The 25,096-nt window shown below is 43.3% G+C and overlaps 1 protein-coding gene across 5 annotated transcripts in view; it reads right to left on the bottom strand.

Moving 5' to 3' along the window:
* OSBPL5 (oxysterol binding protein like 5) overlaps positions 1-1,630 on the bottom strand; it is a 145,896-nt gene extending 144,266 nt beyond the window's left edge. Inside the window, exon 1 of one of the 5 annotated variants that reach the window (XM_072866264.1) lies at positions 1,180-1,630. In XM_072866264.1, coding sequence (XP_072722365.1) covers positions 1,180-1,356 — 177 coding nt within the window. In that variant the 5' untranslated portion in view covers positions 1,357-1,630. Of the gene's footprint in view, positions 1-522; positions 768-1,087 lie in introns of those variants that run through there. The other 4 variants (XM_072866266.1, XM_072866269.1, XM_072866265.1 and 1 more) reach the window with 4 other exon arrangements.
* Positions 1,631-25,096: the final 23,466 nt, after the last annotated feature.

Raw genomic sequence — 25,096 nt, 5'->3', positions numbered from 1 at the left:
ATGCCCACACATCTCAAGAAACGACGTCACCTTGAGAGCCTGCAATCCCCCATGCCACGCCAGCCACACACACCCACCGTCCAGCCCTGCCATGCAGAGATGCTGGTGGGTGTGGGGAGGGGCACCCCACAGCTCCCACCGCCAAAGCCCACACAGAAACAGTGAAACACCCTTGCCACACACAGCCTGGGCACAAAGCATGGGCAGAGGCAGCACGTTTACCTTCCCCGAGCTGCCAACGCTCAGCCTCTAAGTGAAATCACTCTGCTCATAAGACGACTCTGGGGTACCACGTTATGCTTAAAAATAGGCAGCCTGGCTGCGCGGGGGACAGAGAGAAGGGCTGGCTTTGGGGGCAAAATGGATTTATTGGGGCAATGGGGGGGGTATTTGCTTTTAGAGGGTATTTTGGGGAGGATGGCTTTTGGGGGTATTGGGGGGGGGAAGTGGCTTTTTGGGGGTAAAGGGCTCGGAGACAGCCGACCCACAGGCTGAAGAAGCGGGGAGCCCGGCGCGCCTTACCTGATCGGGGCGGCCAAGCCCCCGGCACGGCGCCGCCTTCAGCACGCCGCGCCCCGCCGCCGCCGCCGCGCCGTCCGCATCGCCACCGCCAGGACACGCGTGGGATGGGGTGGAGGGGACACGCGTGGGCCCCGCGGAGCCTCTCTCCCCGCGGCCCGGAAAGCGCGGAGCGGCGGGCCACGGCCGGACAGCTGCTCGGGGGAGGCGGCGGCGGCGGCAGGAAATACCAAAAGACTGATCCAACCACGCTAGGGAGGGAAGGAAGAGAGGGGGGAATAGAGGAAAAAATAGAAGGGGGAGGAAAAAAAGGGAGGAAAAAAAAGAAAGGAAACGTGCAAAATCCGGGCGGGATCGGCGCGGAGCGGGCGCGGTGCTCGGCTGCCCGCGCCGCCGCCGCGGCCCACGGGACCGCCCCGGTCTCGCCCCGCCGGCCCGGCTGGGGCTCGTCTGGGTTTGGTTTGTTATTTCCCCCCCGCAGTGTGTTTCTTTCTTCTCCCCAACACAGAGAGAGGCTGAAGCCAAGGCAGAGTAAATGACGAAAAAAAACCCAAACAGAAAAACCCACCTAGACAAAAATCATGCAGTCCCCCCAAGCAAGCAACTAGCTATCCTTGGGGGTCTCTGACGCCACGTGCAAGGTAACGGAGAAAAGTCAACCTGGGGAAATCGCCACGCTGAAGCCCTCCAGCTGCAGGAGCACTTTGTCTCAGCATCCAGCCATATGCCTCCTCCGATGCCGTGACTCAAAGGCGCCCGTGCAATATGCAGCCCTGACACGCAGCCAGGCACACTCCCAGCGTCGCCTGTGCATCCAGAGTGAAAAATCAATCCCATGGCAAGCACAGACCCCTAAGCTCCTCCAGACGAGGAGGGCAGTCCAATCATTGCGTCCCTGGCTACAGCCTGCCTGCCCCTCGGGGGAGGCATGACTTTACAGGCAGTACAATATCTGGTAAAGCACCACGAGCAGAAAACGACCCAGCCACACGCATTTAACCGCTGCTTCCTCTCCCCTCCACCCTGCGGGTCCCATGGTTCAAGGCTGGACCAAGAACAGGAAGACAAGCGGGACTTGACGCCTCTTTCGTTGCCATTGGAAAAGGTAATGCCAAAGGTCCACACAGACTTAGAGTAGCAGCAGAGTTAAAAGGCACCCAAACCTTCTGAAACAAAAAATCACATGAGGGGATAATGTGACCAACATGCACGTCTGACTTTCATCGTTGAGTCTGAGTCACCCATGTGCAGCTGAGCCCTTGGTGCAAAGAACAGTGTGGAGCTCAGACTCATGCTTCTGAAACCAGAAATGTGAAACCAGATGCCTAAAGTGCTCTGCTACCCCACCCTTCACAGAAAAAGCTAGATCCTTTTTCTTTTTAGTGTATGCAGCCTCTAAATCAAGACAAAGACCAGCAGCTCTGATCTTCCTCATACTACCCAGGAAGCCAGCTTCCAGCTCTAAAGAGCAACAACTCATTCATTGAAAAGGTCTCTCAGATCTAAGAGAAAAATCCTGAATTCATCCAAAGCTGCAAGCTCAACTTGAGCAGGACACAATTTCTCTCACTTACTGCCTCTGGCCAACTACAGCCCATCCACAGATTACAAGGCTTCACCCTGCTTCACTTATATCCACATACCTAACCTTAGCCAGTAGAAGCAGCTGATTTTCTCCTAGTGAGCTTGGTGGGATATAGAACAATACGTACCATACCTAGCTAGGAGTACAGCATGGTACTGATGAGAAAATTCACCATCTATTTTTGCTTTTTCCTAGCACAAAGCAGGGCTATAAACAGATCGTAAACTGGACTATGAACATACCACACAGCCTAGGCTGTCCCTCTATTCAAGAGTCACCATTGCCCTTCTCTACCCATTAAATAAGCCCCTGAATCACTTGCAGGCAGGTAATTATTAGATTCACCTGTATTTGTAGTGATTTCTGCCATCATCTGCAAGTTATCATGATTCCAGCTGCCTTCAAGTTGGTTGGGATTTTGACTTAATCCTCACCAAAATTTTACCTTGAGGGCAAGCATGTACTGTGCCATGGGGCAGGGTACGGCATGGAGATGCCAGAATGAGCATGAGCCAAGGCCTCTCGTCACCCTGGCTCAGGGCACTGCCAGGCAGAGCTGCCATGTTGGAGGCAGAAGCAGCTTACCCCAGCTCATACTGCCTCTCCCTCTCCTCGCTGCCTCCTTCCCTGTCTGCTCCAGGCCACACCAGGCTGCTCTCTGCTTCCCACTCCCTTCACTCTTCTGCTTTTAGGGTTGGCTCACTCAAATGCAGCCACGTAGTTTGCCAGCACCCTGCCTGGTCCAAATGGCTTTTTCACTAAACCATGGGCTTGACATTGATCCTGCTATCTGCATCCAGACTGTGTCCAGCTGTGGCAACAGAAGTGGCTCCTCAGATACTTTGATATGGAGATCTAGGTTTTATAGCATCCCTACACAAATCACAGTGGGATGCAGAGTCCTCTTCCCAAGGACTTCTGTTTCAAAAGCTTAAAAGCTTTTGAAACACTTTTAAAAGTGTTTTGGCTAAAGCTTTCCAGTAAAGGATTTTCTTCTCAGGCAATCATTTAATGATTATTACTATTTCATCTGTCCATTGCCGTATCGTCACACAGAGCTCATTTGATAAAGAACTGAGCATCCAAAAACATTCCTGTCAAAACAGTTAGAGACCCTGATAAAGAATATACTTCATGTTTTCCTATGGGTTCTAGGACAGTACATGTGATATGAGTGATGTGGATACACAGGGCAAAAGGCTTGTCGGTTAAACCATCAACATTTTGTAAGTAAAACTGGACCATCAGAGAAAATTCACATCAGACTGATCCTTTGCAGCATGTAGCCATGGCATTTCTGATGTGGTCCAGGGAGTCCTGAAATTGGATTTGCTGTGTCTTCAGACCTTGCACCAGATGGGTCCTCTGACTCTGGATTAGACAAGAAGAGCGACATCCATCTCTTCCCTGCCTGTCTGTCAAAGACAGGACCTGGACCCATTCTCCCCCTTATAAATCCCCTACAGAAAAGTGGGAAAACTGAACTATGCAAACACTAATATTTTTAAAGACTATTTTCCACAACCCTCTAGTGTTTGTTCTGTTAACAGCCATTCAGAAGACAACACATCTGCTGGTTATGATTACCTTGCCTGTGCCGTCTGCAGTTCATGCAGATATACCTCAGCTGCCCGTAAAACACTAACAGGGTAGCTGTGGAGCACAGAGCTCATGACCCAACCCTGCATTTGGGGTGAGGTTTGCTGTGTGCACCGGCTTCTGTGCTAACACCACCTGAGATCCCTAGCTTAAAGCTAATTCATCAGTGTCCTGCAGATATGACATATCCCTTTGACAAAAGCTCTCTGACGGATGTATCTGGCAGTTAGGGCTGAGGTCCCTTCTGGCTTCAATTCTCCTTTGCAAGAAACCAGCCTTCCTTTCAGGGGGTCTGCAGCTGTGATATTTTCTTTGGGCATTTGCCAGTGTTTGCAACACTTACCTTTCTCACCACAGCAATATAACTCTGTCCTAAGAGGGCTTGTAAACTGGTGTGAACTCTATCATAAGCAAGGGTAACAGAAACAGAAAAGCACAATAAGCTGTAATTGCAGTGCTGGGAGACTGAAATCAGAGTGATTCAGTTGTGTTACTCCAGTCCTTACAATCCAATAATGCAACCCAGAGAGCTTAATAGTCAGGGCATTTGAAAACAATGTCTAATGTCTTTTTATGACAACCCTAGGAGATGTGCAACAATGCAGTATCAGTGCTGTTTAAAAATGGTGATAAAGGGAGACCAGGAGGTGAGCTGCAGCAGCAGTCAGATCACTAAGTTCTTTCAGGTCAGCAGCTTGCCGTTTACTCTAGGAAATTATTGCAACACTTTCCCCTGCATCTTCCTCTTTGAATCCTTCAGCTTTTGCTAACTGCTGATCTCCTCTTCCCCTTAATAGAGATCAGACCCTGCCTTTGTGAAATGCAAATACATACTCATTTTGCAGTGTCCACAAGACTTGCATTTTATGCTTTCCTATATCTCAGAACATATCTACAATAGCTCTACATGCTCCCTTTTATGACTAGAAAGGTTATTAAAGACCATAAAAGCCATCAGATATATTTATTTGCCTCTATTAAAATGGAAATTGAGAGGAACAGTCATATTCCTATCATTATAATTAGTACAATGCCTCTACAGCCATAACCACATTAATCAGACATCATATGAATGGTTGTTAGCATTGCAAGATACTTGCCCTTAAGCTTATGACACATAGCGAGACAAGAAGCAGGTAGCTTTAAAACAAATGAGTTAAAAAAGAAGTTATTAAGCACAGGTCTTTATCATTAGCCATAAGCTTCAACATAGCCGTATACAATTAATGATAAGAAAAAGATCACTTTTTACCCGCATGTGTTTTCCAGTGTAAAGTTCCTTAGCAAAAATATTTAATGCCATAGCTGGATAGAGTAGGAGTTTCTTGTTAACAAATAGTAGTCTGTCTGTTTAGAGCTCCGAAAGAGTAAGTCTGCAGCTAAACATGTTTACTCATTTTACATTTTGAAAAAAAGAGCTGCTGCTAAACCAGGTTCCTAATTGCAAGTTTGCTAGAGCAGGTCTCTGGAGAAGTTAGAAAAAAACCACAAACATCTCCCTGGCAGCCACTGGAGATTGGAGTCCTCTTGTGGCAAAAGGTAGAGGAAAATTTTCAGCAACTGATGGCTGCTGAAAGTTGGGGCTCTACACAGGAGGCTGCATGGTGAGTAACAGATACAGGGAGTATCAGCTTTGCAAAGGGTTTCATGTCACATTGCAGAGCATAAAAGCAGCAGTGTGAAGACTTTGCAGCTGGCAGTGGACAAGCATCAAAAGGAAGAGAATGCCACCGTGTTTTGATACTGCAGATTGCGCTTCTGTTTACTTTAGCAGCTCCTGTCTGTTAGTGTGTGTTCCCTGCTGAGATAATGTTTCTGGCTGGTTTTTTTTTCCTTCGTTAGTAGAGGAACATTTTTCCTGAGTGTTTGGCTAGCAAGAACTTTTCTCTTCGCTAATATATTCACCATGCAGTAACACAGGCCAGCTCCCACCCTTTTTCTTGTCAGTCTGCTGCTGAGATGAGTAGATAACACAATTCTAAGATCTTGTTTAGATCCTGCTGCTCTGTATTTCATCTCCTTTTCTGCTGTGTTGTTTTCTACCTGCAACAGTTCCTGTGGACTGCCTTGAGTTCAGCTTCGGAGACATTTCGTGTGAACGATGGATGTTGGCCACCTTAGCACCGTGCTCCCTGCCTGGAGGAGTACTAGAGAAGATGGAGTAAGTAAACAATCTGAAGGTCTTTCTTTACCCACACGCTGTGGTCAGAAGATTTTCAGATGTCTGCATTTGTGCTTTGGGTTATCTGGCTAGGAATTTCACCCCGTGGGCTAAGCCTCCAAAGGGCTCACGAGCCACTCACAGCTCTGATGGTCCTGTAAAAGAGGATTTGAGCTTTCAGGAAAGAGTCTCCAGCAATATGTTGCAGCAGAGGCTTCGGAGGCAGTTTTAAAGACCTGCCAGTAACAAGATAAAAGACCCCCAATATTCTTACCTGCTTCGTTTTCTCTATGTGACCTGTCATATGATTGGATGGTGCCCTGCTTTCTACAACCTTAGCCCCAAGGGTGTTTTAAACACAGTGTCATTTCAACTACTTCTACCCAGACCTCATCCCAGAGAGGTCTCTTGTGATCTTAGGTATCTTATATTAAACAAGACTTCTTGGGCAGATCTCACCTTCTCTACGCTGCACCCTCACTAACATAAACTTCCGTCTCAAGGGGACTCACCCTCAGGAGTCCTAGATTATGGTCTGTGCTGGGAGGTAAGACTGTTCTTCTACACACCTTGGTCTTGCTACAGCTGGAGTCAAATGAGGTTTTGTTGTGACTACCTGAGGTCCTCATCTCTTATTGCTCATCTGAAGCTGTTCATCTTATTGCTCATCTGAGGCTGTTCACATCAAGCACCATGAACCTATTTTACTGTCCTCTAAGTGTCTAAGATAGCAAATTAAGGTGAATGCTGCCATTATGGCTTTGGTGTGATAAATAGATGAAAGACTTTGGTTGCCATTGATTTGCTCCTGCAGGCCTGGCTAGTAATGAACTGCAAGTCTCCTCTCAGAGGGCAGCCCAACACGCTGAGCTGATCTGGTGAGCAAGGTTCCTTTTGCAGCTAGCAGCAGGCTGGAAAGCAGCCAAGATATCCAGGATCTGACAAATTGTCCAGTGAAATTTGGGCTAGATTTCAAAACTCTTGATAAGACATGACATGAAACCAATTTGTTATTCAAAAACATTCCAGTAACCCTTGTTCTTGGTCATACTCCAAGCTAATTGCAAAGCAAGCTAGCTGTTACAAAGCCTTGAAGAATAAAATGAAAACATACATGTATATGTAAATATATGCATACATGCATACAAATATATGTGTAAATGAACTTTTTGCATGGCTGGATAAGATTGGAACATCCACATCAGTATGGATAGCTGACATGTTTCTGAATGATCACAGATTTCCTCAACAGCTAATGGGAAATGTCCATATGAAGTCAAACTTTATAAACGGCCAGTTTTTTTTAGTTTATTTTTCTTCCTGCCCCAGATAAACTTTGGAACAGATGCCAACAAGTTTAATCTGTCTGGACTGAGTGCTGTTGTCATACAGGAAACATTACAGTGAGAAGAAACATAAACACACATCTCTATAAAAGATTTGATTATCAGACTCATAGATACAGACACACAGAGCTTCATATAGGCCAACACCGATCTCTCTACACGTATCTATTTATTGACTGATTGATACTCTGTCCATAGATAGATCTGGATCTAGGCAGACAGAAAGTCACAGCTTAGTTCTGCTTTGTTCATTACTTCATCCTCTCCAGAAGAGGGGCATTTTAACTTACAGATGAGTGAATCTAGTTCCTGACACCCAACATATGCTATTGATCTGGAAGTCAGGCCAGAGAGTCACAAATCTGATCTATTAGTAGCTTTGTAATAACACTATATCATATTCCCAAGATTGCAGCTGCTTCCAAACATTACAGGATGTTTGTTCTCATACTTGACCCCTTTTATTTTGCCTGACTCTTGACTCACTCTTGCAGCCAGCTCATCTCTGATAAATTATGGAACGTCTCACAGCTTCTTTCTTGCTCTGCTCTCTGAAATCCATCTTCTGTCTCCATCCGTGATCAAGCAAAAAGTCTCCTTGACTGTTGCAATTCATTTTAAGGATTCTTTGTTATTGCTGATGCCTCCCATGAACAGGACACCTGCACTTGCCACAGGAGCTTGAAGGAGATCAGGAAAAGAAAGTACAATAATATTTTCTGCTGCTGCTGAAGGGCAGCTGGCTTATTGGTTTGTCTGCACAGAGGGATGCCAGTAGTTTTGTCCTCCTCTTGCTTCAAACAGGGAGACCTATCCAGTGTTCCTATCACAAATTACAATTGCAGAAGTAAAATGCAACAGAGTGAAGGCTGGAAGAAAAAATCTGTTTCCCCAGAACAGATCTAACACTATCAAAGACCATGCTCTGACTTACAGCCCAAAAGGGCAACACACAAAGGTTTGTTCCGGAGCAAAACATCCATCTCTTTTATGCCATAGAGGACCTGATTTGATCCCAGAGTCACTGATTAGATCTGTGCTATTGAAGTCCAAACACAAAAGCAGTCTTACGGAGGATGGCTGGATTTAGCTACTATTCGAGTCTTGAAATAGTGGAATAATAGCTTGGAAAGTGTGATGGTGACCACAGAGAACGGTAGATACTTGCTCTATCATTTCGCAAATAAAATTATTAATGTCCCAGCTGTTTTCAGCCCTGATGAACTTCATTGTTCCATTGCCATTTGTTATGTCTCCTGATCCTCTCATACAGTGAAATCAGGCTTGCTGTGGTGTGTGGCTTTCTCATGCTATTGCTACATTAGCAAGTAGGAGCAGATCCGTAGGGTGAAGAAATTGGTAGTGAGGATGCAACATCCACACTATTTGCATTTCAGAGAGCTGGCTTTGGATTAGCTTTAGTCTGGTTCCAATAAGTCAGCATCCATCAGCAGCTACAGTGAATTAGGTATGCTCCTAGAGTACATCTTCCCATGCTGTTTCACTGAAAGGGAATCCAGGTGCATGTACTCCGAGACTGCTCTGGCTATGAATCAAAGAGCAGTAAATAAAGATGATCTGGAGATTTACCTCAAAACCACATTGCTGATCTGTCTGGAAAAAAAAAAAAAAGAGGGACACATCTGAGATATGAGCAGGCTGCTGACTGAAGAAAGATATACTGGTGGAAAAAAATACTGCTGAATGCAAAGAGACAGATTTTAGGATAACATGTCACCTTATCTACTGACTGTTAATAGCTCCTTAGGTTTGTACAAGCTCTGGGGCACATTGCTTAGCCCTTCTATCATACACTCCCTCGATTACTATCTGGCAGTGAGGGTCAGACTACTTGTCCCCACTTCACACCTAGGGGGAACGGCTGTGCAGTAAGCAGGGCAGCTAGCCTGCACAGGGCACAACTGGAAGCAGAACCCGCAGCTGGAGCACTGCAGCCACATATTCCACCCAGGCCTCCACTGAGTGCAAGCCTTGCAATGGGGCCAACGGCTGCTTTCTTCAATCAACCACTGTCATATGGTGGTTTTATGCTACTGTTTTGAAGATGAACAATGTTAAATGTAGCAGCCATCCACTTTGAACTCTCATGGTAAAGATTCAGGGATTAAAAGTAAGACCAACTTCTAAGAACAGATGCTTTTTTAAAAAGGCAGTCAGTGAAAAACATACCATAGTTTTGAACAACAAATGCTATCTGTGGTTACATAGACTGAGAAATTGTAATAAATATACAAATATATTAAATGTGTTAGTTTAAAGTATTATTACTTGTATTTATATTTGTATGACTACAAGACTAGGGGAGTAATGTTGATCAGGCATATTTGAATGAAACCAGAGTTCAAGACCATCAATGATCTCTTGCTACCCAGAACAAGAGACCCTCTGGGACTCTATGACATGCAATTAATCCTTGTCCTGCTTCCCATTAGATCTTGGGGTACAAAGGAGAGAGCAGACTAAAAGAGTAGAATAAGATATTCTCTTTAGCTGTTCTTAGGGGGAGACAAATAATTGCATTTGAATATGGAGAGCTAACTTTGTAGTACTCTGCAAAAGTACCTTAAGTAACCCTTGGCAGAAGAGGTTTTTTAAGCAGAACAGAATCCAAATGAAGCTTCCTGGGTGTGGGGTCATATTAAAACCTTAAAATTGAGCCTATTGTCATCAGCACTGTGCCAAGCATGTCAGACAACTTGTGGTTCTGCAGCAAAACTCTGTGCTCCTCACAACTCTGTCAAACTTTCCAGTGCAACCAGATGAAACTCAGCAGTTCTGGACTCAGTCAGAAAGCTCATAGGATGCCCGTATCAGCAGTGGCACGGATACAAGGCTCTGCTGGTAAAAGCCAGAGTGAAGTCCAGCATATAGATTGGTTTTGAAAAATTCCACTTGCCAGTGGTGGGAAATTCTTTTTATCAGGCAGCAAAACCATAATGGACTAGATCTGTAATGGAGCAATGCCATTTGATGTCAGCTGTGGGTTTGGAGATCATTATGTATTCTTTTTCTTTACCTGAGAAGATTGCTCTGAGGTTGGGTCACTGGATTATGTCGAATGGGCTAGTAAATTTTAGGATATTCGAGAAAAACTGTTTTCTCTTCTTCTCTCAAATACATGTCTTAGAAACCTACTTCTACATGTACACACAGTTTCTCCCTGAACAGATGTTACTTTTCACAAAATTACAGGCTATCATCTGTGATGAATACTAAATAGTTTCAAAAAGCCTGTTTTGCGAGCTAGTACAAAGCATAGAGCCCAAAGGAAAGAAAGGAGGGTCTGGCAAGGAAAATAACGTCCTCACCAGACCAGGTCCCAGTTCTGGCCTCTGCTACTGAATTTCTCTGTGCAAACCTTTTACCCACTCACAGTTCTTCATCCGCAGGATGGAGCCTTTCCCACGGACTTTTTTTACTTACATTTTAAACTCTTGACGTCAGTGGATGTCTTACCTACCATGTCTAGAACTGCAATTACTCCTATTCTGATATAAATAACTATTTTATTTCAGTTCAGTATTGCACTTTATCACTTGTAGAGGGAAACACAGTCACTGACTTGTTCTTCTCTATTGCTTTTCTGTGGGTTGATTAGATTTTCCCTTAAAAAACCCAAGGGGTTTCTAAAAGTACCAATAAGTTTTGAGAATTGAAGATATTATTTTCCAAAACTAAAAGGACCTGCAAAGAAGAAAAGTTACCTTTAGAGAAGACACAAATCAGTCAGAGACGCTGTCTCTATTTCTGTGTTTAGGCTGTTGCCTGCCTAGAAAAAAAAACTAGTAAAGGTCTTTCTATGTCTTTTTTTATAAGACAGCCAGTAAGATATACCCTAAATAACGTAACCCTAAAAGCATAAGGCCACGAACTGGCAACAATTTCTCTTCTCCTCTCCTCTTTTTTTTAGCAGAAAGAAAAGCTTGCTTGGTATGGGAACAGTAAGGTTCACAGAGGGAAGCTGGGGGTGGAAAGGTAGGAGAGTGCTCTCTGGGGAGGGAGCAGAAACTCAATTCTTACCCAAAGTACAGGTAAATGGCATCAGCTCCAGAAAACACAAAGGATTAGATGTCTGGCGGTTGCTTGGCAGACTGTCAGCTCACTTGTAAAAGGAAATTCTGTTCTGTTAAAATGGGAAGGGACCTTTCTAAACACAAAGTGAATATAAATAGATACCTGTGAGCTTGTCTATGCAGATTTTTTTTTTACTGGTTATACTGGTCTGATTAAATGGCTCATGTTAGACCAGCGTGGACATTCTGATTTTAGGTGAAGACTGGATTTTGTCAGGATAGCTTAAAGAATTCATGCAACAATATAAAGTAAAAAGGGCAAGCCTTGATTTTAGACACCAAGTGTCCTCCTGGGAACTACTGCTGGTTTAATTACAGAGGTTGAAACTCTCTCCTTTTCCCTTTCTATTATAACTATCCCATGTTGATAAGCCAAGTTTGAAGAGAGACTGAACTGATTGCTCTGCTGCATTATATTTGCCTTCACTTGAATGGATGCCAACTCAACTGACAAGTATTGTAACTGTAATGCCAGTAAACATTAACTATTTCACTTCTCAACAAAGCACACAAGGAAATCAAAGGACCAAAGAACATGGGCTTGCAGAAACACTTCCCAGAATACAGCACTTAAAGAATACAGAGCTTGGCTGCTGGTGTGCATAAGATAAATATATTTAAGTCTACCTACAGTGAAACTGCAAGGAAGTCGGGGGAAGGGCACCAAATGAAGTCATTTTTCTAGAAGAGGTTAGACGTGGGCTCAGCTTTCAAATGCTAGAGAAAGAATACTCTTGTTAACACGGTTCTCTCTTGTTCCCAGAGAGACACCCCTCTTAGGCTCTGGAAACAGGGCACTTCCAGTGCCCCCCAGAGGTGTAGCACTGACCTGGTGGGTGGACAAGGGTTGTTGGGGTGTTTTTAATGAGCTGCAGTGGCTTTCTCCAGGGACTTTTAGAGCTTAAGATGCTGAGAACAGCTTATCTCAAACTATGACAAGGGGGAGGAGTGATAAAGAACACAGGAACAGGTAGTCTGCTGAATTCATTGCCCTGCACAGAAATCATGCCTTGAGGAAGTCAGTTAACTGTCTGTTGATGAAAAAAAGAGGTTTTAAAATGACAGAAGTAGATAGTATTGACTGCTCTGGATGAATTATATTCTGTGGTTTCAGATGAATTCTGTGAGAAGCCTTCTCTGAGGGTTTCAGAGAATAATTACTGCCAGTTTTCTGAGCATCTCGTGATGTAAGAAGCAAAGCTGGAAATCACCTCTGCAAAAGGGCATACATACAAAACATATACCACCAGCTAGATCTGAATACAGGTGTCTTCCACCTCCAGCTTTCCAGAGCCACCACAACACCCAACAGGTTCTCCAGTGCAGAAAGGGTACCTGGTACACATAAATCCTCACAAAATGGAGCAAATTCAGCCCATTGTCCTGTAAAAATTCCCTGTGTAACTGTCAGAGAAGTACACACGGTCAGTCACAAGCCCAACTAACCAACTAAGCCTAACTAAGTGTGAGTCTTTCTGAACTCCGCAAAAATTTGCTTACAGGAGTAAATCTTATGGCCCTTAACAAACTTCCTTGAAGAAACAGGACTGCTCTCTGCAGTAGCTGTTTGACTGACATCACATAAACACTGATTTACTGACTATACCTTCCTTCCATCAGTGCTGCTTTTTGAGACTCATATTTCTAGCTAGAAAGGCAAATCTTTACCAGACAAGAGGAGAAAGTGCAGTGGAAGGGCAAACTAGAGATAGATCAAGTTCACTAAAAAAGATTTACATGTACAATAGCAAGTGAATTTGGAGAAAAAATTAAGCAGTCTCATGGTATCGCATACCTAGTTGCTCCCATGAAGGCAGGGCTGGTGATTGTTCTTAAGGTGACTTAAAAATTAGGAGTCCAGCTACTATGAGGTGTGCCAGACCAGTAAAAAAATCAACATAGTTCCTCACCACATCTTGCCAAGATCTATGAAAATCTAGAAACTCTGGATGGAAAAGGTCTATTAAGTCAGCCCATTGTGTCTCGGTCCAAGATTGTTCCTAGACCTTGCTATATTTTCTTCAGCCCCCCAGGAAAGCCTGGCCACAGCTACCCATTTGCAGCATGAGGCTGCAACAGCTCAGGGCTGAAGATAGTGACCGGGGCACAGAAAGCCTGGAAAGAGAAGCTTTATTTTTCTCCATACTCTGATAACCACAACCAAATTGAAATAAACAGATGCACTGTTTTGGGGTTAGTTGTTTTTAGCATTTCTTTTAAAATAGACAGGACAAGGTTTTATTGTGTCTTTAAAACAAACTGAAAGAAGCAGAATTTCTGTCAGATAATATGACTGGCTTTTCATGCAAGCTGCACTGGCAACCCCAGCTATAGAGCTGCGAAGCTCTCCCTCTGCTCAGATCCTGAAAGACATTTGCTCTGAGAGCATTCAGAATCAAATGTGCATTTAACTCTTATTTCCATTTCACACTCCATTTCTAGTGATTAATGCTTGTGTTCTAGATGGATGAAAGCTGAAACAGATGTTATCCACTCACAATGCCATTCTGATAACCCTGAGCTAAAGGCTGAAATCCTTAGCAGATTAGTGGCTGAAATGAAAAATGGGTAAATAAAGTGAGGAGTACGGGTGAACAAACTCTTATAGGTTTTATTTCTGTGGATAACAATGCACAGAGGCTATGTAATCTCTGTGCTAATCTGCCAGAGGAAAGATTAAATGGAAAAATTCCAGTACTGAGACCTGCAACTCTCCTCTGCTGGACTGCTTCAGTGTGACCACATATTTTTTTAGCAGAATGTCACTGTGTAGACTCTATTATGTTGTTAAAAATGTTTTTTTCCAGCTTATTTTCTTTTTATTGAAACAACAATAACAGTTTTTCTTATACATTCCTATGAGTTTATGCTATTTCTGCCATTAAAGGTAGTTGCAGCCACTGTATGATTCAACCAGTGCTGAGGAGGTTAGGGAAAGTATTTCAATTTTCACTTAAATGAAATTTTGAGTGGCTTTTATCAAATAAGAAGACAGACTTTTTAGAGAATTTGGGACTATTTTTTATATTCCTTTCTTCGCACTTTGGAAGTCCTTTGGAGCAATGAATCTGGCATAGCTCTGTCAGTCAGGGAAAAACTTACAGTCTCCCTCCTTTGTTTTCTACCTCAGAGCGCTAACAACATGTCAAAAAGCTGTGGTGTATTAAACTATAGGCAAGATGAACCGACTCAGCTGAAGGTATGCTGTTGGAAACTGAGAGAAAAGGACGAAATCTGCAGCATCAATACCCTGAAAAGCAGAGAACTGGCTAGGTACGTATGAGCTATATAGCTCAACGTATCCACTAAACCTCTTTTTTTTTTCAGACGGTCCAATTACTCTCTTTAAAGCACAGGAATGGCAACATGGATGCAATAATCTAGTCCATTACCCTGCCTCAGACAGTAGCAGATGTTTCTGAGGAAGGAAATAACAACCTGCAGTAGGCTGGTGTAGGATAATCTTACCCCCACATCAGATCACAGCCTGGTCTTCAGTAGTTAAGAGACTGGCTTAAAGCAGGGTATTATTTAATATCCTTTTGAGAGGGTTTTCTGCTCTGGTTACATTACTGATTAATTTCTTTCCAATACCCATCACGGAGGTAGGTACCCTAAATGTCTTTGCTTTATGTATCAGATGAAGTCTCATAAGACACTTAAAATTAGAGAAAAGACTACTAAAACAGTAACTCAAACTACTTTTTCCAAATGGAGAGAGGGACACCCAGCTTGCCATGTGTAAATTGTTGTTCTGGGTTGAATTCACACTGCAAGCTCCTTGAGGCCTCTTACATAATTGCCAAATCTGTGCTAGTTCTGTGTCTATCAATAACACATAATAAATCACAGCAAAACAATCAGACAGAAAGCCCCAGTTCTTCCTCCCCTCCTTAAGAATAGGCCTAAAGACCTAGACTTTGCAAAAAAGACTTTGCAAAAAACATGATGGTTGTGCTTTATAACGTCATGTTGATGCAACAGGTATGAAGTGAAGAGCAAGAAAATAAATGTATTCCTTTAAAGATACGTTACAGAAAAGCACTTCCAAACTCATGAACCTCTTCCCACCACCTCCCAAGAATCATTTAGTTTTGTTACAGACCATAAGATGACTCATCTGAGGAATAACACAGCATTGCAAATTTCAGGGTATTCATTCTCTGATGCAAAAATCTCCAGATCTTCAGTCCCCAGGTAGCCGCAGGGATCTCTGGCTCCAAATTGCTTTTAACTTTTAACCCTCACGAGGCTGCAGTTAAGACCCCAGTTAAGACTATTACTAAACCTGCACCTTTCCTGGCTCTTCAGTGACACCTTCTGGGACAAAAATAGACCAAGCCAATCTTAGGTTTTCTGCAGCTGTTTTTACCTACGTGTAGGAGTCAAGTGAGATATTTGGAAGCTAGTTCCCAAGAAATAGTGAGCACACAAGAAATGCTACCCGAGTACACTGCAGCTGCCTGTACGCAGCACCCTGAAAAGTGCGATCTCTCTGGAGACTGGGCAGGAGATGAGTCCCAGATGGCCACGAATCTGTAAGCTTTCACTTCTCCCAACACGTATTTTGCTTTCCTGAAATTGCTAACTGTGGGGAAAAAAGTCACACTTAAAGAGCTAGATCCTCCCTGTAAGAGCAGTAAAGATGAAGGTGGAAGTTTATATTAAAATCTTTTATTCTTAGTGACAGTGATCTCATCTTTGCTCAAGGGCAAGTTTTAGGCGCAGCTGTGATGTGACCCCAGGGCACAACACTTGCATTTCACTGTGGCAGAAGCCCTGTAAAGGGCTGGACTGCAATTCCCGCTCCTGTGCAACCCCAGTCGCAGAGCACAGGGGCACACAGGGAGGTTCTCCCAACCACAGGGATAAAGACACCTCTTTAGTGACTCTCAGGAGAACGTGCTGGGAAGACGAGCAGGCTTTGCTAGGCAGGTTATTAACTCACTGAATAGGCTGGAACTTAGCTGAGAAAGAGAGCACATTTAGCAAAGAGGTCTGATCTTGAGCACTCATGCATGTACAACCCCAGACTTTGGTGATACTGTGCAAATTTACAGCCACTCAGAACAGCAGAAACATCTGGTTTTCCTATGTGCATACTCCATCCTAAATAAATTTACCTTTGATCACACTGTGCTCCACCAATGATCTATCTGGTACTTTTTGGCATTTTCAGTCTGCCTGTCCCTGGCCTGTTTGCTCATTTATTAATCTATAACTTTTAAATGTCAAAACAGGTACCTTGGGCAACAATTTTTCCAGTCTCGTGCAGCTACTGTTTTGCAAAGAGAAAACACAGTGGGTGAGAAAAAAATTATTTAAAATCTGTGATGCTCTCCAAATTTGACACTCAGCATGCTTTCGTCTGACTTGAACAAAAGGTGAGCCAGGAGAAGGGCATCCTCTCCATCCAGGGCAGCTGGCAGTACTGCAACGCTGACGTAGATACTGCACTCCATGCCCAAAGGCAGAGAGTCAACATTAGCAATTATGTTAGTGTGACCTGCTCTAGCTTTTCAACAAGTTAAGCTACTCTGCGTAACTCTTTCTGTATGCTGGCCCAACGCTGCCTGCTTTCATCAGTGCACATTTTCCTGAAGCGGTAGAGATTCCTTGTAAAGGACGTGTATCTAGCACGATACATTGGAACCTGGAGAATTTACTTGTTGTAAATGGGGAGTGCTGCACAGATGAGAGCCACAGACAAGGTTGGCAGTACGCAACATAAACAATGTGATTTGTAATCAAAGCAGAAAGCTGTCACTCGTGTCTCCTCTGGACTGGTGCATTAATGATCCATGTCCTTCTGTTGGAGGGATGCTAATGTAACCCATGAATCATGCATAGTTTAAGAAGAAAAGAGGACTGAAGAATAACTGCGCTATTGGTTCCCTTCATTTCTTCTCTGCAGCGGCCAAAGGCTGAGCTCTTTGCCTAGGAGTTAAGAGCTGCTAAGTACACTGCCACAAAGTTGAAAATAAAGGAGAGAACTCCCTCCATGTCTGTGCTTGCCCTGTGGCTCCGGAGCAGAGGAGTACAGATCTCCTTGTGCTCCTTTCCTGGCCACCTGAAGACCCGAGTGTCTAGTCCCAAAGGGTAAGGTTTTATGTGTGTGTTCACCACTGCATAAATAGATTGTTTCAATCAGCATCAATTAGTGCTTGGGTCCTAAGTAGGTGAGTTCTTGCTAAATAGATGGAGCCAGGTCTGGGAGTTGTCCTCTTGTTGTGGTTCTTGGTTTGGACACTGAAGAAAACATTGCCCCTCAAAACTTCCCTGCTTCCCTTTCAAACTAGAGTATTATCTCCCTCCTATAAATCCCCAAATACATATTCTGGGCACAAGCCTGATTTTTTTTTTTCTTAGGCAAGATTATATATTGGAAGCCACAGAGAGCTTTTCCTGAGTATTGGGTTCTTTCAGTATATCAGAGCTTATCTGCACATCTGAACAGTTTGCTATCACCCATTTTTTGAGGGTTAAAAGACAAATACCACATAAATTGTAAACCTCTGTGATAACAACAATGCTCAGCAAGAATATTTTCTGGCTCTTCTAGTTTAAAGAGACAGGATCTTCTGATTATTCTTCATACTTGTGATATTGAGGCAGCCTGACCCAAACTGGGGCCCCAGTGTGCTGGGTTGTCTATACAGATGCAGAATGAAAGCAGCTCATGAGAGCAGAAGGTTTCTAAGGCAAAACATTAAGATTCACGTTTGACCTCTTTAAAAATTGCCCTCAGCTGTCCTCAAAAGCTCTGCGCATTTTCTTTTTAGAGCTCTTTTACTAGCAACCTTTGCCATAGGCTGCATCCTGCCTCATCCTCCTGGGAGCACTGGTTCACCAGGAGCTGCACAGCTATGGCTTAGTGCTCCAGAGAAAGGGCTGGGGGACACCTTCCCAGCCCACCGTGCTCCAACCTCAGAGCCTCTTGTCAAGTACTTTGGTAACTCCACCCTCAAAACCAGGTTATGCCTTCTTTTTGCAAATGACTTAGAAGGGATCCCCTTTCTGCTGTCCACTGTACCTGTGCAGGAAGTAAGCATGCTTCTGTCCCCAAGTGCAAACGTACTAAAGGGGTTGCAGCCTCCCTCCTGTGCACGTTACACAGGCTGTCCGGGGTGTGATGTGCCTCTCTGTCCCACTTGCAGGGATGTGTCAGCCTTGGGAAGACAGAAAGTGTGACAAGACAAAGCAGACTGAGCTGCCTACACTCACTCTGGGCCCAGTAAAGTGTGTGCTATCGGTGCATATAATTTGGCTATCAACGCATATTCTGGTGTGCTCATATTTTAGGCACTCTTTGCATAGATATTAATGAGTAGCTCAAGGACATGGCAGCAAAGCACCAATGCTTGGGGTAGAATTACAACCATACTCAGCATGACGTAATCAAGCAGTGTGCCAGAGCGCCTGGTACGGATTTATACCTTTTGGGTTAATATTTGCCATTGACTATCACTGGTCAACAGGAAGGCAGTGTGTTTTTAATAAACTTCAAGATAAGGGGTGGGTGAATTGTCCTGATCACAGCAGTCCAGTGACTTCTGGGCAAAGGTTATCTTTGTTTTCTCCACAATTGTAGATTGTGAGGGACTGTAAGTTCACCTGGCATGGGGAAAGACTTCCCATATCTTACAATAAGGCATTATTTACAAGCCTGGAGTAGCCACAAAGTCGGATAAATCCTCAGCAAAGCACCACACTTGGAAATGAACAGAAGAATTGTTCCCTGGGCTTTGTTCAGGTGCTCTACTACAACTGCCAGCAAGAGGGCCTCTTCCCACTAACAGCAACGTTGACTGCATAACAGAAACAGAGTGTTAGGCAGGAACATGCTGGAAGCACCATCTAATTTTACACCGGTTAGCCACGGCTAAGCAGATCTCCCAGTCTGCCCACACTGGGTCAGGCCCTGTGCTTTGGAAAACATTGGAGCAGTGGAAAACAGGTAAAGTGCTCCGATACTAGAGTGTGCTGTGAAAGCCCAAAGGCTTTGGCCTCTCCTCATTATTCCATGTCTTCGGAGCAGAGGAGGTGGCTGCACTTGCAAAGGGGTAAGCAGAGAATTTGCTGAGGTCAGGCAGGCTTGGCGTATCCTGCAGAGGCTCTGTGACAGCACTAAGTGCCCCATCATCACTAATTATGAGGCTGAAGAAACCCAAAGATTTAAAGCTTAAAAGTATCTGCAGACATCAATCTTTCCAAAAGATACAACAAAAAAAGAAAAGCTAAATAGAAGTTTTAGCAGCAAAACTGCTTTAACAGCTACTGTAGGTCTAGTGAGACTGCTAAGGAAAGATGGAAAGCATATGGATTAGATTTATTGGCATAAATCTGGGGACATCAGCATAGCTGCAGAAAATGCCATCATCAAGTCTTTCAAAATCCAAAAAAAGAGTCTTTTAGTACAGAGAAATGGGGAAAAGAGGAGGAGATAGGAAATCGTATCTCAAAAGAAATAGATACCTGTCTTATTTCATACGTATATTTGGGCTCAATTTTCCCCTTGCCTAAATCAGTGGAAAAGTCATCTTCAGCAGCATATTTAATTACATAATTAGCTTTAAGTACAGACTTCATCGTGATTGAAATCAATGTGTGTTTAATCACATTGCTGCATTTGTGCCTAAATCAAAAGTCTACTAAGGCTCTTAAAACTACACTGGTATAAAAGAGGTGTAAGAGGTCAAAATCAGACACTCCAGGGTGGCAAGTAAATTGCTACTGTCAATGAGCTGTTAGAACAAATAGTGTTATCTTTTACCAAGAAATTACACTGTGCTATGTTATCACAAACAGAATTTGTCTTTTCAGCCATTTCCTACTCTGGTTCCCATCAGCTGACAGTGACTCTGCAGGAGTCAGAGGCCGAAATACAGCTCAAGTTGTTGGGACAAAAGCTAAAATGCAGCAAACTTTGTGCATAACATTAAAAGATACTTAATGAATGACATGAACTGATTCCACAGATAAATGCAGGAGCTGGTAATTGCTAAGAACTATTCAGGCTGACCAGATATTCTTATTACTGTAAAACATCAGAACAGATGTTGCATGTCTAAATCATAAATACCGCAATTCAGCAAAATACTTCAACATGTGTTTCACTCTCATTGAAGTGGAGCTGAGATTAGACAACATCCTGTTATGAGGCGGGTTATGCCTTAACATTGCTCATTTCAGTGAAGAATAACACACCAACTTCTGGAACTTACAAGAACTGGAGCAACATCTAAGAAATCCACGTTAAAAAGAAAAAATAAAGACCGTTTCAGTACTTTTATCTGCTACAAAAAATAGCACACTAATTCATATCAACATCACGGATAGCAGAATAGATAATAATTCAATGTTTAAATTGCTCTGTAAGTCAAGAACATAAAAAGATCCACAACTTGTTTCAGAGCTAGTTTCTAATGGGATACTTACAGAATCAGCATGCCAGAAAGTTTCTTGGCAACCCAGTGTTACGTATCTTCACCTTGTTTTCCCTTTGTTTCCCCTTTCCCTTCCAATTTTCCAAAACAGAAAATCCTCTTTGAATTTTATACAGGAAAAAAAAAACCACGCACCAAAACCCTCCCCATATCCAGGATCTGCTCCTTTTTTAAAAGCCAAATAAAAGTCTCCTTTCCCTTGACACCGTTCAGGGGGGAAGGAAGCCTAATATAAGCACCTGAGGCCTAAATTATTTTAAAAGTGATGCCAGCTTCACACATCCAGCTGATGCCATGCTGGCTGAAGACCCATGTTGACCACAGTCTCTTCAAATTTTCTTGCACACACTTCCACACCTCCCTGTCTGTCAAACCCGTGTTCTGGGAAGGACCTCCTTTTTGTTCTCTGTTTTTACTAGACTAAACACCATGGAGCTGCTTGGTGTTAATTACCCCAGCACAAATGTACAGGCAAGACCTCCCAGAGCAGCAAGCCGCTATTCCCCACTATTGTGTGCATCCATGGCAGGCATCCATGGGAGGGCCTAGGACCAAAGCGCAGGAGCTGGAGAGTGGGAGGAAAACAGCCACGTGAGATGAAGAGAAGTGAAAGGGTGATGTGGGTGGGGGAAGCTAGCCTTGGGTGGGCGAGGAGGATACACACACCTTAGTGAGTCTGGGTAGTGCACACAAGTGGATAAGAGTGGAAAACATAATGGTTAACAATTATCGGAAACAGGAAAGTGATTAGCTCATGGCATTTGTCATCAAGCCTTGATGAAACTCAGCATAGTGTAACTATCTCGGTTAATGGGAGTCAGTGCTAATGTATTTATGCACTAAAAAACCACCACTGACATGGGAAAACATCCCTTAGTTTTGTCATACCCTTCATTCTAGGGAATGAAAATCATGGTAGGTATGACATTGCACTGGAACTTTAAGATTGCAGATGGAAAGCCAGCCTCTTCCCAGGAGCTGTAACCTTTCACATAGTAAAATCTTTGAAATAATCACTCAGTACCTACATATTCAGGGTCTTGGACAGGTTTGTACTGTCCTGCAGCATAAAGTCTGCTTCAGCACTACTTGATCTCCAGCTAGCTAGAATAAGTCTATCTCAGGAGCATCAGTGCTTTGCCCTCATTTATTCTATCTCACTTTCTTGCATGGGACAAGGACCTATGGCTCAAGCTAATATGTTACAGTGCAGGTTGCAATAAATTGGGCACATATGCAAACACTCAGGCAGCTCATTTATCCACGTGTAAAAAATTAGTTTGGCACTTCTGGTTCAGCACAGGCACATGCGGAGCTGTTAAAGCCAAAAGGTTTCAATAAACATTAAGAAAAACTGCCTGCAGGCTGCTGGCCTGTCTCCCCATCCCAAGAGGGGAAAAAATGCTGTGTTTAACCTTTTCTGGATCCTGTATAGTCTAGTACAAAGCTCTGCAGAGAAACAGAATAAAAAAAACCAGGAGACAAGCCTTCAGAAACACTACAGAAATGCCTAGCACAGTCTGGACAAAGCTTTGCTCTCCAAAGCCTGCAATGCACCGGAGGACATCTTTACCAGGAAGGCACTCTAGGAGCTATCGCTCACCCTGAGCTCAGTGCTCACTTAGCAAAGTGGAAGAAAAAGCCCATCCCTTGGCTACCAGCTGAGGGCTGGGCCCAATATGCGGCCAGCGTGGGGGCTGCTCAGGTGCTGGAAATAAAAGAGAACAATGCTTTCTAAGATGCTGCCTTCTACTTGGTAAATTATGTGCCTTTCTTATCTTTACTAGACATCTCTCTTGGGCATCAGGCTTGCCATGGTCACCATCACAGCTTGCTTTAAGCCAGCTTCTTCATAGTGATTTTGGCTGACTCATATTTAATGAGATATGACACCTGACTTCCAGAAAATTTTTGGGGTGAGATTAAAAAAACCAAGCAAACAAACGGGGAAGGTGCTACTTTTGCACATTAATGCTTCTGACTTTTCTTGTAGGTATATCTTCTAGAAATGCTCTATGCAGTGAAACACAGCCCTGCACAGGGAATCCACACCTAGAGGCATTCAGAGCCAGGGCCCTGTTGGGAAGGCTTAAAGGGAGGGTTTAGGAGATTTGTAAGCTTTGTGGCAGCCTTAGGACTGAGAGAAACGTCTCCCCAGAATACAGAGCTCTCTCATTTTCCCTATGGCCCTTTTCTCCCTGAAAGAGCTTTTTAGAGAGGGAATATTATTCCAGCCCCAAGGACATTGACTAGTACAAATAGGAGCTAATGTAACTAAACCTTGGAATTACTAAAAAAAGATAAATGAGACCCCAGTTCTACCAGCAATACAATTAGATGGTTTTCACATGGGACTGTTAACAATAGACGCTTTTCAAGAATAAATCCTTACACTTCCAAGACATATGTCTTTTCAATCACTAGCTCTTTTAAGAGGCTTCAAGATAAATGAGTGCAAAGTGAATTAATGGAGAACATAATGTAGTCACTTAATATTCCTGATATTGATTCAATTTCATTAGCTGGTAAGCACTTTATACTCCCGCAGAGAGATTTTCCTCCTTCCTCAGGTATCTGATTATAGGAATAAAAATAACCTTAAAGAATCTTCCCCTTGGAGCCTACCTCTAGATATATTTCCAGAACTATACCTTTATGTCATTTTTTTTTTAGTCAGGATTATATAGAAATTTTAGTACTGAGAAGGGGATGTGACTAGTTTTTCTGCAGGCTTGAAGCATTTGATTTGCCTGTTAGAAACACTGTCCATTACACCTGCGCTGCGTCTTGTCCTTCAGAAAGAGTGGCAGAGAAAGCCAATAGATGTCAGGATGATATCTACTGTGCCCAAATTAGCAATGGGTATGTGCACATTAGTGTGTGTCTTTGAGGGCTGGCTTCCTGTTTGTGTAAGTTGTTCCAGGACTTCTGAGCCCTTGTGAGTCATGTTGGCCATTTTATGAGGGCTACAGGAGCACTGAGGCAGGGAGCTGCATTTTAGCAAGAAGACAGCAAATTTGTCTTGCAGTACAGCATATACCAGCAACACAGCTTTTCTGCCAACCCAGCTGAAAAACAGGATACACTGGCATCATTCACCACGGCTATCTGACTTCTCCAGCACTCAGGGTACACTGTGCAGAACAGGCTTGCTATCTTTATAGAGCACAATGCCGTATCATGCAGATCTTTTAGTTTTCACCAAAGTCATAATGGGTCTCCCATGCAGAGCAGATGAATAAAAAAGCAAGAAGACTGAAAAACAACATGTCCCTGACCAGAGAAAATTACTCAGGTCTACAGGTAATTTAAAGTTAGTAAGGTCTGATAAGAAATGATACTGTTCAAGAAGATTTGAGGTATATTGAGATAAAACATTTTTTTCTCTTCCCTGAATTTTTTGCAAAATCAACACAAATTTGCAAAGTGTTTTGCTGATTTTCAATTTGCATTTTTTGCTGAGCAAGATTCACCCACTTCTAGCCCTGACTAGAATGGAAATGACAGAATAACTACAGGAAATTGCTTCTTTCTGCTGCTCTCCAGAGCAAGTGTTTTAAATGCACAGAAATTAGCACATTGTTCAGAAATGGAAATCATCCAAGAAATGAAGGAAGTACAATATGCCTTAAAAGACTAAATCTGCTCCAATATTTTCAAAATGGCATGCAAGACTTGAGGTGCATGACTCCCACTAGCACCAGGGAGGATCACAACACTGCAGTATGGGTCTTTGAAACGAACATGTCTGAGATGTGATTTCACCAGCACTGACTTGCAAGAGCTTACAGACTTCTGGGAGTATAGATGAGAAAGCAAACAAGCAAAAGCAAGGAGAAAAATATCTAAGTAACGAAGGCAATGTGTAAGGGAAAGAAAAACAGAAATAACAGTAGTATTTGGATTCATTGCCTAGAAAATTGGCCACAATCAAGGTGATCAAGGTGAAGGCTTTTAAAGAATGGATAATCTGAGTTCTTTTAAATTAAGTTCACCTGTAGTATGAACTGCAACTATATATACACACATTTTGACAGGGAAAGGCTGATTAAGTTGAACCCTTTTTTAAGCACCTAAGCATATATGGTAAAGAATAAACATTTGGAGTGAACTACAGGTAACTGTAGCCATCTAGTCAATGGTGTAATCACCCCAGTCAGTGCACAGTGACCCAGATTTTCACAGTGTGGTTAATGCTATTTTAAAAAGGGCATCACTGATGGGTACAATGATTTGCCCTCTGGAAATGCTCACTGTCCACTGACTATTGGGAGATTCCTACTAAACAGGAATCTAACTAAAGTCAGATAAAAAAGTCTCTCAGCTAGTCTGACAAGGTAAAATAA

The sequence above is a fragment of the Ciconia boyciana genome, chromosome 6, assembly GCF_034638445.1.
Source record: "Ciconia boyciana chromosome 6, ASM3463844v1, whole genome shotgun sequence".
NCBI classification, from domain to species: Eukaryota; Metazoa; Chordata; class Aves; order Ciconiiformes; family Ciconiidae; genus Ciconia; species Ciconia boyciana.
Note: the sequence above shows the minus strand (reverse complement) of the source record. Positions and strands in the feature narration are given on the sequence as shown.